We start from the raw sequence: 12,670 nt of genomic DNA, 5'->3' as shown, positions 1-12,670 counted from the left end.
TACAGTCAGGACATTTCTCCTGATAGGAATGGTCCTTTTAACCTCATTTGTACGATTGGACCGTTTACAATGGCAAGGCTTGGTTTGTAAGGCTACCACTTCTCCTCTGTACTGTGTTTATGGTCAAGGTCACAGTGGACTTCACTGTGTTGAGCGGTACTGAGCGTGGTCACCTCCCTTTCCTCAGTCCATTGGTGGTGTGATGATCCCTGACCCTGTGTGGCTGATGCTAGTAACACAGTAATGTCTGCTGCTCGGCCAGGCCCCAGTAATGATGCCATTAATCACATGTATTTATAGAACACCAGGGCACCTTTCATAAACAAGGGAAGGAGGTTGGCACCTGGAGCTACCAATGACCCACTGTGGGGTCTATAACCTATTGAGTTTCAGATTGAACGCTATTAGACAGAGACATTAACAGATGAGCTTCTTGAGCTAGATGTTACCGATGCTGTATGTTGAGTGTACTACTACTTCATGAAGTACACTTATAAACATTACTGTGACCTTTGACTTAGGAATAGGGTTGAAAATGGCTAATGACAAAGGAACAAACACTGTGTATTACTACAAGAGTAGTAATGTCAATGATAAATCAAGCACATGATAACCCCTTTTGCAATAAAAGAGAAATATAGGCAATATCAGGTTTTTTGAGTGCTGAAACTGGAGTCACTCTGCAACTGAATTCCACACCCTTGTTCCCAAGACCACTGGCCCGAGTAAGAGTGGGCACACCCTGTTTTAACCAGAAAGAACAACAGAATATATACATATTTCATCTGAATCTCATGAGTTTCTTTCAACAGCATTGTGTGCGTATTTCCTGCCGTATTGCCTAATTCCCTGTTATATCTCCTCTTCTGTTTCTCCAGCCTCGGCCTTCATCCTGAGAGGTCTCTGGTGGCAACAGGTCAGGTAGGGAAGGAACCCTACATCTGTGTGTGGGACACCTTCAGCGTACAGACCATCTCTGTCCTCAAAGACGGACACTCCCATGGAGTGGCCTGCCTGGCCTTCAGCGCAGATGGACAGGTGAGACACACACACACACCACCTCACACCTGACTCACCTCACACACTCCTGCATGCACCTGTCTCTCATTCACCTCTTGTCTTAGTGGATGGTTTCCTGTCCTATCACCCTGTTACCAAGGAAAACCTGTTGGATATTCTGAGTCTCACTGAAAAACAGCAATGTGAGTGCTCCATCATTTGCCAGATTGTAGGGTCATACTCGGGTTGGAACCGGTTCATGGAACAGAACTGAAAACTGGAAAAGAATGAAATAAAAAGAGTATCACATAGCCTATTGCCATGGGAATGGGATTATGGTGGTGGGTTGCTGAGAGAAGTGAAGCCTGCTGGGTAACTGTGCAGACTGGGGATGATGTACAGCCCTCTCATTAATCATGTTTACTGGGAGGAATGCTGGGACAGCACCATTCTCCTATGACCTTTAGATTGATGGATGGGGCTCTATGAGAGTCTCCTACAGCAGCAGCAGCCTATTGACTTCCCCCTACAAGACCAGTAAGTTACACCCAGGGATGGAGAGAGGGGATGGAGAAAGAGGACGGAGGGAGGGGACTGAGGGAGGGGATGCATGGAGGGGACAGAGGGAGGGGATGCATGGAGGGGACAGAGGGAAGGGATCCATGGAGGGAACTGAGGGAAGGGATGGAGGGAGGGGATCCATGGAGGGGACAGAGGGAGGGGATCTATGGAGGGGACAGAGGGAGGGGATCCATGGAGGGAACTGAGGGAAGGGATGGAGGGAGGGGATCCATGGAGGGGACAGAGGGAAGGGATGGAGTGAGGGGACTGAGGGAGGGGATCCATAGAGGGAACTGAGGGAAGGGAGTGAGGGAGAGAGGGAACTGACGGAGGGGATGCATGGAGGGAACTGAGGGAGGGGATCCATGGAGGGGACAGAGGGAAGGGAGGGAGGGAGGGGACAGAGGGAGGGGATGCATGGAGGGAACTGTGTGAAGGGAGGGAGGGAGGGAACTGAGGGAGGGGATCCATGGAGGGGACAGAGGGAAGGGAGGGAGGGAGGGAACTGAGGGAGGGGATGCATGGAGGGAACTGAGGGAAGGGATAGAGGGAGGGAACTGAGGGAGGGGATCCATGGAGGGGACAGAGGGAGGGGATCCATGGAGGGAACTATGGAGGGAACTGAGGGAAGGGATAGAGGGAGGGGATGCATGGAGGGGACAGAGGGAAGGGATGGAGGGAGGGGATCCATGGAGGGGACAGAGGGAGGGGATCCATGGAGGGAACTGAGGGAGGGGATCCATGGAGGGAACTGAGGGAGGGGACAGAGGGAGGCGATCCATGGAGGGAACTGAGGGAAGGGATGGAGGGAGGGGATCCATGGAGGGGACAGAGGGAGGGGACAGAGGGAAGGTATGGTTGCTGTTGTTGTTGCCTTCATTGTGGTTTTAGAGTTGACAAATGCAATGTCACGTCAGAGGAGGCTGCGGTGTGGGAAGAATGTGTCTCGCTGCTCCCTAAGTAATTGGGTGTCTGGAGCGAGGGAGGGGATAGCTTGGTGAGGAGAGCCAGGGCTAATGCAGCCGAGTATCTGGAGGGAGGGAGGGAGGGAGCGAGGGGAGGGAGGGAGGGAGGGAGGGAGGGAGGGAGGGAGGGAGGGAGGGAGGGAGGGAGGGAGGGAGGGAGGGAGGGAGGGAGGGAGGGAGGGAGAGTTTGTGATGAAAGTCGGCTGCATTAGCCCTGGCTCTCCTCACCAACCCCCCTCTCTTTCTCCTCTCTTCTTCCAGATACTGGGAAGCATTAGCCCTGGCTCTCCTCACCAACCCCCCCCCTCTCTCTCTCCTCTCTTCTTCCAGATACTGGGAAGCATTAGCCCTGGCTCTCCTCACCAAAACACCCCTCTCTCTCTCTCCTCTGGCTCTCCTCCCCAACCCTAATGCTACTGAGTATCTGGACCAGGGAGGGGCAGCAAGCAAAGTTTACCTCAGACCCTTGGTCAATCATAAAGACATTTTGGCCTTGTTATCATATAGCTCCATTCTAAAATGCATTAGATTGCTGTTTTCTTGGAACCCCTGTGTGCACAGCGAGTAAACAACTCTGGGTGTAATATAAGGCAGATGGATGTCTTTTTGGGTTGGCATTTAAATGGATTTGTGGATGAATGGTTGTGGCAAACCACAAGAATTACAGAACAGGTTTTCCTAAGGAAAAGAGAACATATTCTCTCCCACTGAAATGTATTGATTCATGGACACCCATTACCTTTCACTGCCATTCAGTTAAGCACATTAGGTCAACTTACATTTGGCATTCATCTTTTATACAATTTGTAGAAATGCCTTATATTGGAGCATCACAGCTGAAATATCCCTGACATTTAAGTCTAATAAATGTTTTTATCTAGTCATATTTCTTTGTCATCCCACAAATCCCTGTAAAATGTTGTGTGCAGGGAGACAGTTGGCAGAAATGTTCCTAAATGCCTTGCTTCCTTTGTCTCATAAGATGGGTAATTAACAATTAACTTCCTAAATGGTAATTTCCGCCAGACTAATTGGAAACAATTTGCATTCCTTTCTACGGTGAGCGTGATAAAATACAGACAATGTTTTTAGTAGTGCTGTTCAAGGTCTTACTCTATTAGCTGCAAATTGCTATGCTGCCTGTGAACTGTGTCTCTGCAGCTGTGTCACATGGGAAAATGATGCCATATTTCCCCTCCCAATGGGCACAAACTGATCCACACTCTATAAAGCATGTACAGTGCAAGTATTCAGACCCCTTCCATTTTTCCACAATTTGTTATGTTACAGCCTTCTTCTAAAATGGATTCAATCATTTCCTTCCCCTAATCAATGTACTCACAATACCCTATAACAACAAAGTGAACAGCTATTTATACATTTTTGCAAATGTATAAAAAAACAAAAACATAAATACCTTATTTAAGTATTCAGACCCTTTGCTATGAGACTCAAAGTCGAGCTCAGCTGCATCCTGCTTCCATTGATCATCCTTGAGATGTTTCTACAACTTGATTGGAGTCCACTTGTGTTAAATTCAATTGATTAGACATGATTTGGAAAGGCACACACCTGTCTATGTAAGGTCCCACAGTTGACAGTGCATGTCAGAGCAAAAACCAAGCCATGAGGTTGAAGGAATTGTCCGTAGAGCTCTGAGACAGGATTGTGTTGGGACACAGATCTGGGGAAGGGTACCAAAAAATGTTTGCAGAATTGAACGTCCCCAAGAACACAGTGGCCTGCATCATATTTAAATGGAAGAAGTTTGGAACAACCAAGACTCTTCCTAGAGCTGGCCGACCAGCCAAACTGAGCAATCAGGGGAGAAGGGCCTTGGTCAGGGAGGTGACCAAGAACCTGATGGTCACTCTGACAGAGCTCCAGAGTTCCTCTGTGGAGATGGGAGAACCTTCCAAAAGAACAACCATCTCTGCAGCACTCCACCAATCAGGCCTTTATGGTAGAGTGGCCAGACAGAAGCTACTCCTCAGTAAAAGGCACATGACAGTCCACTTGGAGTTTACCAAAAGGCTCTGACCATGAGAAACAAGATTCTCTGGTCTGATGAAACCATTATTGAACTCTTTGGCCTGAATGCCAAGCGTCACGTCTGGAGGAAACCTGGCACCATCCTAACAGTGAAGCATGGTGGTGGCAGCATCATGCTGTGGGGTTGTTTTTCAGCAGCAGGAACTGGGAGACTAGTCAGGAGCTCTGTGCTCCAGAGTGCTCAGGACCTCAGACTGGGGCGAAGGTTCACCTTCCAACAGGACAACGACCTTAAGCACACAGCCAAGGCAACGCAGGAATGGCTTCGGGACAAGTCTCTGAATGTCCTTAAGTCGCCCACCCAGTGCCCGGACTTGAACCCGATCGAACATCTCTAGAGAGACCTGAAAATAGCTGTGCAACGACGCTCCCCATCCAACCTGACAGAGTTTGAGAGGATCTGCAGAAATACAGGTTTGCCAAGCTTGTAACATCCTACCCAAGAAGACTCGATGCTGTAATTGCTGCCAAAGGTGCTTCAACAAAGTGGGGTATTATGGGGTATTTTGTGTAGATTGCCATATTTGAATTTTAAAAAAAAATTTTTTTTTGAATAAGTCTGTAACATAACAAAATGTGGAAAAAGTCAAGGTGTCTGAATAATTTCCGAATGCACTGTATCATCAATGATGCCGTTTAGGGATATATAGCATTTACAAAGTCATCAACAGATGTTGTTTCAATTCAACCCTGAATTCAACTAAACATAGACACATATAGGTCTAGGGTTTCAATACAACTAAACATAGACAATATATAGGCCTAGGAGTTCAAGTTCTGGTTGATTTCAGTTAATAAGTTAATCATTTATATGTTGGATTCACATCTCCATCTCAACCAACAATCTAAGTTAAACAATAGGATCAAATCAAACTGTAAAGAGCATTTAAAGTTTGAATTAGTCCTATTCTTTAACTTAGATTTTTGGTTGAAATCAAGACGCGAATCCCAAATATAAATTATTCATTTGTAGACCAACTGGAATTAAAGCCAGACTCAGTGGCACAGATGGAGCTATCCAAGCAGAAAAAAAATATCCTTCAAATGTTGTTATTTGATAGCGTTGACAACCAAACACAATTCAATATCACTTTCACAATACGGTAAATTGCCTATTAACTTGTCAACAAGTTAAGAAATGATATGTTGGATTCACGTCTCCATTATAACCAAACACTTTTTGTTAAATAAATAAAATAATAAGATTAAGCCAGTGGCTTAGCTCTAAGTATCCAAACAGTAGACACATCTCTTTTAAATGTTGATATTTGATCACATTGTCAACCAAACACAACTCAATATTACTTTCGTAATATAGTAAATAGTCTAAAGGCTATTGTAATGTAGTGAGTAACATCCATGGCCACATGTTGAAGTTACTGTAACTATAAGTCTTATATAATCACATAAAGCATGTTCCAGATAGCATGCATAGGTCATCGCAGGCCTGTGGAGATCTTCACAATTGCTGTAATAATCTGCTCAGAATCTTGAACAGCATTGATCACTTGCACCATGTACTCTTAATGTAATCTCAACTGCAATCCATGTCATGTGGTTGTGCTATAAGTTGAAGCACAGTGATAACACATTCAGTTGTTGTATAAATAAACAAAAAATCAGACATTGATTTTCATTTGGAATTTGGTTGTGCTTTTAGATGGTTGAAAGCGTAGTGATAACACATTGGTAATTCAACAAACGCCTGGCTGTCTTTTTGAGTGGGTGAAAATAGGATGAAATCTCATTGATCAACGTATCTACCAAATATTACCCTAATATCCATGTTGAAATGATGCAGTACCATATACAGAACCAGTCCAAAGTTTGGACACCTACTCATTCCAGGGTTTTTATTTATTTTTAATATGTTCTACATTGTAGAAGAATAGTCAAGATATCAAAACTATAAAATAACAAATGTGGAATCATGTAGTAACCAAAAAAGTTTTAAACAAATCAAAATATATTTTATATTTGAGGTTCTTCAAAGTAGCCACCCTTGATGACAGCTTTGCACAATCTTGGCATTCTCTCAAACCGCTTCATGAGGAATGCTTTTCCAACAGTCTTGGAGGAGTTCCCACATATGCTGAGCACTTGTTGGCTGCTTTTCCTTCACTCTGCGGTCCAACTCATCCCAAACCATCTCAATTGGGTCCTTCACTCTGCGGTCCAACTCATCCCAAACCATCTCAATTGGGTTAAGGTTGTGTGATTGTGGAGGCCAAGTCATTTAATGCATCACTCTCCTTATTGGTCAAGTAGCCCTTACACAGCCTGAATGTGTGTTTTAGGTCATTGTTCTGTTGAAAAACAAATGATATTCCCACAAAGCACAAACTAGATGGGATGACGTATTGCTGCAGAATGCTGTGGGAGCCTGCTGGTTAAGTGTTCCTTGAAAAAAATCACTGACAGTGTCACCAGCAAAACACCATCACACCTCCTCCTCCATGCTTCATGGTGGGAACCACACATGCTGAGATCATCCGTTCACCTACTTTGCGTCTCACAAAGACACGGCTGTTGGAACCGAAGATGTCAAATTTGGACTCATCAGACCAAAGGACAGATTTCCACCGGTCTAAAGTCCATTGCTCGTATTTCTTGGCCCAAGCAAGTCTCTTCTTCTTATTGGTGTCCTTTACTAGTGGTTTCTTTGCAGCAATTCGATCATGAAGGCCTGATTCACAGTCTTCTCTGAACAGTTGATGTTGAGATGTGTCTCTTACTTGAACTCTGTGAAGCATTTATTTGGGCTGCAATCTTCGGTGCAGTTAACTCCTCTGTAGCAGAAGTAACTGTGGGTCTTCCTTTCCTGTGGCGGTCCTCATAAGAGCCATTTTGTCATAGCTCTTGATAGTTTTTGCGACTGTACTTGAAGAAATGTTCAAACTTCTTGAAATGTTCCACATTGACTGGCCTTCATGTCTTAAAGTAATGATGGACTGTCGTTCCTCTTTGCTTATTTGAGCTGTTCTTGCCATAATATGGACTTTGGCTTTTATCAAATAGGGCTATATTCTATATACCCCCCTACCTTGTCACAACACAATTGATTGGCTCAAATGCATTAAGAAGGAAACAAATTCCACAAATTCACTTTTAACAAGGCACACCTGTTAATTGAAATGCAAAGGGTGGCTACTTTGAAGAATCTCAAATATAAAATATAACACTTTTTTGGTTACTACATGATTCCATATGTCTTATTTCATTGTTTTAATGTCTTCACTATTATTCTAGAATGTAGAAAATATTAAAAATAAAGAAAAACCCTTGACTGAGAAGGTGTGTCCAAACGTTTGACTGGTACTGTAAATTAATTGATCATGAAAATATAAAGAAAAAAATCCTCCATTTACAGTATATTAATGAATATTTCTTAAGCTTTCTCCATTGAATAGAAACAGCCTCCCTCCTTTCTTTTGCAGATTAATGAATAGGTCCCCCTTTCTCTCCTTTTCAGCGGCTGGCCTCTGTGGGGCTGGATGGCAAAAATACAGTGTGTGTTTGGGACTGGAAGAAAGGGAAGGTTCTGGCCACTGCGACAGGACATTCAGACAGGGTAGGCTGTTCTGTGTGCTGTGCGCATATTTGCATTTTCGTATGTGTGTTGTGTATTGATTAAGTGTGTATGTGAGTATACAATGTGTTTGCGTCTTGACTTTCTGTGTGATTGAGAGGAAATGTGTTATTGGCTTGACTGTCTTTCAGATCTTCGATATATCCTGGGATCCCTTTCAGCAGAACCGGCTGGTGAGCTGTGGGGTAAAGCACATCAAGGTGAGCTTCAGAATAACAACACAGTCTGCTCAGTCAGTCCATGCACAACCTTTGAGACAAGTTCAAAAATAACTTATGGGAAGCTATCAATCTTGGGATGGGTTACCCCTTACCCAATACAGCCAGCAGCAGTCTATTTTCAAGTTCTACAACAGGGGTTCCCATCTCTTTTTAACATTTGTCTGTCCAATTTGTTTTACTTTAGAAGGTCATAGGTCAGCTTCTGAATGTCATTGAGACAAACCAATGTTCATCAGAGTTGCCTCTTCCTCTGCATTTTACTGATTGTTTCTAGACCAAAGCATTGCAGAGTTAAATACAATGAAACAATCAAGGACGGTCCCCCCACAGCAGGGCGACCCCTAGGTTGGGAACCCCTGTTCTTCAACATGTACGTTTATACGGTTGTTGTTAAAAGTGGAGGAGTAAGTAGGTGCTCTCAGATATCCTAGCAGCAGAATGAGAAAGTGGTGTTAGAGGGACTGGAACATATTGTTTTCATTGGGTCAAAAGCAGTAATCTGGTCTGTCATTCCCCTCTGGAAGGGCTGTCTCCTAGTGTACCCACACTCACATTCACACACAGATACAACTCTGAACTTACTGAAGAGCCCTCAGTTTACAATAAATATGTACATGGAATATCCTTACAAAGAGTAGCAATGGATAATCACATTTGTAGTTGTTTTTGCTTACACTCTTAGAAAAAAAAGTTGCTGTCTAGAACCTAAAAGGGTTCGTATGGCAGTCCCCATAGGACAACCTTTTGAAAAACCCTTTTTGGTTTCAGGTAGAACCCCTTTGGTTTCAGGTATAACCCTTTTTAGTTCCATGTAGAACCCTTTCCATAGAGGTTCCTACATGGAACCCAAAAGAGTTCTACCTGGAACCAAAAAGGTTCTCCTATGGGGACAGCCGAAGAACCCTTTTGGAACCCTTTTTTCTAAGAGTGTAGTACCATCTCCAGTTATGGTATGAGACATACATCTTTGAATTGGCCGCTGTGAGCTTTATTAGAAACAAGCACCATGCTATCTGTCCTGAGAAGATCAGGCTGGCTAGCAAATGAACAGTTGTGATTGAAGCAACGCATCTCCAAATGCTGATCTCTGTGCTCTCTCCCTCTTCACTCTATCCTTTCCTGTCATTTTCCACCTTCTTTCTTTCTCATATTCTGTTTTATCCATCTCTATCTCTCCTCCATCTTCTGTTTTATCCACCTCTCTCTCTATCTCTCCTACATCTTCTGTTTTATCCACCTCTCTCTCTATCTCTCCTCAATCTTCTGTTTTATTCACCTCTCTCTATCTCTCCTCCATCTTCTGTTTTATCCACCTCTCTCTCTATCTCTCCTCCATCTTCTGTTTTATCCACCTCTCTCTATCTCTACTCCATTGCCTGTTTTATCCACCTCTCTCTACCTCTCCTCCATCTTCTGTTTTATTCACATCTCTCTCTACCTCCCCTCCATCTTCTGTTTTATCCACCTCTCTCTATCTCTCCTCCATCTTCTGTTTTATCCACCTCTCTCTATCTCTCCTCCATCTTCTGTTTTATCCACGTCTCTCTCTATCTCTACTCCATTGCCTGTTTTATCCACTTCTCTCTATCTCTCATCCATTGCCTGTTTTATCCACCTCTCTCTATCTCTCATCCATTGCCTGTTTTATCCACCTCTCTCTATCTCTCCTCCATCTTCTGTTTTATCCACCTCTCTCTATCTCTCCTCCATCTTCTGTTTTATCCACCTCTCTCTATCTCTCATCCATTGCCTGTTTTATCCACCTCTCTCTATCTCTCCTCCATCTTCTGTTTTATCCACCTCTCTCTATCTCTCATCCATTGCCTGTTTTATCCACCTCTCTCTATCTCTCCTCCATCTTCTGTTTTATCCACCTCTCTCTATCTCTCATCCATTGCCTGTTTTATCCACCTCTCTCTATCTCTCCTCCATTGCCTGTTTTATCCACCTCTCTCTATCTCTCCTCCATTGCCTGTTTTTTCCACCTTTCTATTCACCTCTCCAATTTTTGTCTCTCACCTTTCCTTTCCTCCCTCTATCATTGCATACTTTTACTTCTCTCTCATTCCCTGTCTCATCTCTCCTTCTTCTTTCATTCGCTCGCCACCTCTGCATCTTCCCCCTCTCCATGTTTGTAGTTCTGGGCTCTCTGCGGGAACGCCTTGACGCCCAAACGGGGTATATTCGGGAAGACGGGGGACCTACAGACCATTCTGTGTGTTGCGTCAGCTAAAGATGATGTCACGTACTCTGGAGCGTTGAATGGGGATATCTACGTGTGGAAAGGACTGAACCTAATGCGCACAGTGCAGGCCGCTCATGGGGTGAGTGAAATACGTCCCTCTAATTCTCAACACCCATTGGCCGTACACTTGGCTGCACATTGGCTGTACACTTCCGGACATCCAAACTCCCACTCTGGCTAAACCCAAGCCTTCTCAATTCTATAATTGCGTACATCTATATACTGCAGCAACTCAATTCCCCTTCCCTGCCTATGAATCTCATGTAAATCTAGGTGTTGAAACGTGTTGAAAAGCATTTAAAATTAGGATTTTGCCCCTTTTTTGTCTCCAATACAGAAAATAGACTTTTTGTCCCACACTCCGTCTGAAATCATATTCCTTTTCAAGTACCTTTTTCTATGCACAGAACAGTTTGATAATCCCCCTGCCTAAACCTAAAGTTGACTTCACTGTGTGTAGGCTGGGATTTTCAGCATGTATGCCTGTGAGGAGGGCTTCGCGACGGGGGGGCGTGACGGCTGTGTCAGGCTCTGGGACGTGGACTTCAAGCCTATCACTAAGATCGACCTTCGGGAAGCTGAGCAGGGGTATAAAGGTAGGCCTATTTTAAGGCCTGGTTGAAGGCCTGGTTTAATCAACATGGGGCTCATTGGTTGATGAGCGCTAGCCCTCTGATCTGTTCAACGTCACAGTGGCTAAGCGGTGTGCATTAGCCGATAGGCCCTTCACAGGTTTCCCGGAGGATGCCAGAGAAGCAGGGGGCCAGAAGGCTGATCAAATCTAGTCAGGGTCCGCATGTTTGTGCTTGTCCCTGTATTTTATTAGGATCCCCATTAGCTGTTGCAAAAGCAGCAGTTACTCTTTCTGGGGTCCACACAAAAGAGAGACTGGTATGCATAGTATTGATATTAGCCCTCTGATTACAGTGAATAGCAAGATGTGTGGCTCTGTTCTGGGCCAGATGCAGCTTAACTAGGTCCTTCTTTGCAGCACTTGACCATATGACTCGACAATAACCAAGATGAGATAAAACTAGAGCCTGCAGGCTTTTTGGAGTGTGGTGTCAAAAAAGCAGAACATGTATTTAATGGAGAGACAGAGGATGAGAGGCACATCTTTATAAGGAGATCCATCTAAGCTCACAGGGTTGTGTGTGCTGTCTATAGATTTAAGGTTCAGAGTCCACGCTTCTGATGCAGGGGTGTGTGGGCAGGTTGATCCAGACACTCATGTATGTGTACAGGGGTTAACATACTGTAACCTGTGTGTATGTGAAGGTCACTTAAGTCAGTGTGTTCTGCCTAATAGAGGCCGATGTGTGTTCAGCACATTGAGATCCCTGCCATGGTGTTTTATTAGCCTATGCCTGTGTATTTATGTGAGAGAGTGTAAAAGAGTGTAAAAGAGTGTAAGAGAGTGTGAGAGAGAGAGTGTGAGAGAGAGAGAGAGAGAGAGAGAGAGAGAGAGAGAGAGAGAGAGAGAGAGAGAGAATCATTGCCACTCATCCATTTCAATCCATCTGAGCCAGAGGAAGCCATGTTAGTCAAATCAGACAGAACCACTTAAGATGGTCGGGTCTGAGAGAGTCTGTGCTGTATGGATGAAACTGAATAAAGGTTTCTAAACCATTGTGACAGATGACATTTAGTCAACTCCCTGTTTCTTTCTGCTCTATGCCTCCTGCTAAGTTGAGGAAACCATCAGTGGCACTCATGTATTATCAATGAGTCTCTTCTCGCTTCCCTTCCTTTGCTCCTCTGTTCTGAGATGTGGCTGCTTGGCTGTTAGTGGTAGCTAGTGGCTGCTTGGCTGTTAGTGGTAGCTCGGGGCTGCTTGGCTGTTAGTGGTAGCTAGGGGCTGCTTGGCTGTTAGTGGTAGCTAGGGGCTGCTTGGCTGTTAGTGGTAGCTAGGGGCTGCTTGGCTGTTAGTGGTAGCTAGGGGCTGCTTGGCTGTTAGTGGTAGCTAGGGGCTGCTTGGCTGTTAGTGGTAGCTAGGGGCTGGTAAAAGCCCCATAAAGCTCTGTGTCCCCAGCCATCT

At 44.6% G+C, this 12,670-nt stretch overlaps 1 protein-coding gene across 1 annotated transcript in view; it reads left to right on the top strand.

Annotated features, from left to right (window-relative positions):
• LOC135511121 (echinoderm microtubule-associated protein-like 6) overlaps positions 1–12,670 on the top strand; it is a 128,638-nt gene that overhangs the window by 22,160 nt on the left and 93,808 nt on the right. The window contains exons 3-7 of the mRNA XM_064932675.1: positions 879–1,038; positions 8,050–8,148; positions 8,298–8,366; positions 10,526–10,711; positions 11,093–11,228. Coding sequence (XP_064788747.1) covers positions 879–1,038; positions 8,050–8,148; positions 8,298–8,366; positions 10,526–10,711; positions 11,093–11,228 — 650 coding nt within the window. The remainder of the gene's footprint in view (positions 1–878; positions 1,039–8,049; positions 8,149–8,297; positions 8,367–10,525; positions 10,712–11,092; positions 11,229–12,670) is intronic.

The sequence above is a fragment of the Oncorhynchus masou genome, chromosome 23 (assembly GCF_036934945.1).
Source record: "Oncorhynchus masou masou isolate Uvic2021 chromosome 23, UVic_Omas_1.1, whole genome shotgun sequence".
NCBI lineage: Eukaryota > Metazoa > Chordata > Actinopteri > Salmoniformes > Salmonidae > Oncorhynchus > Oncorhynchus masou.
This window is presented reverse-complemented; position numbering and strand designations above follow the sequence as displayed.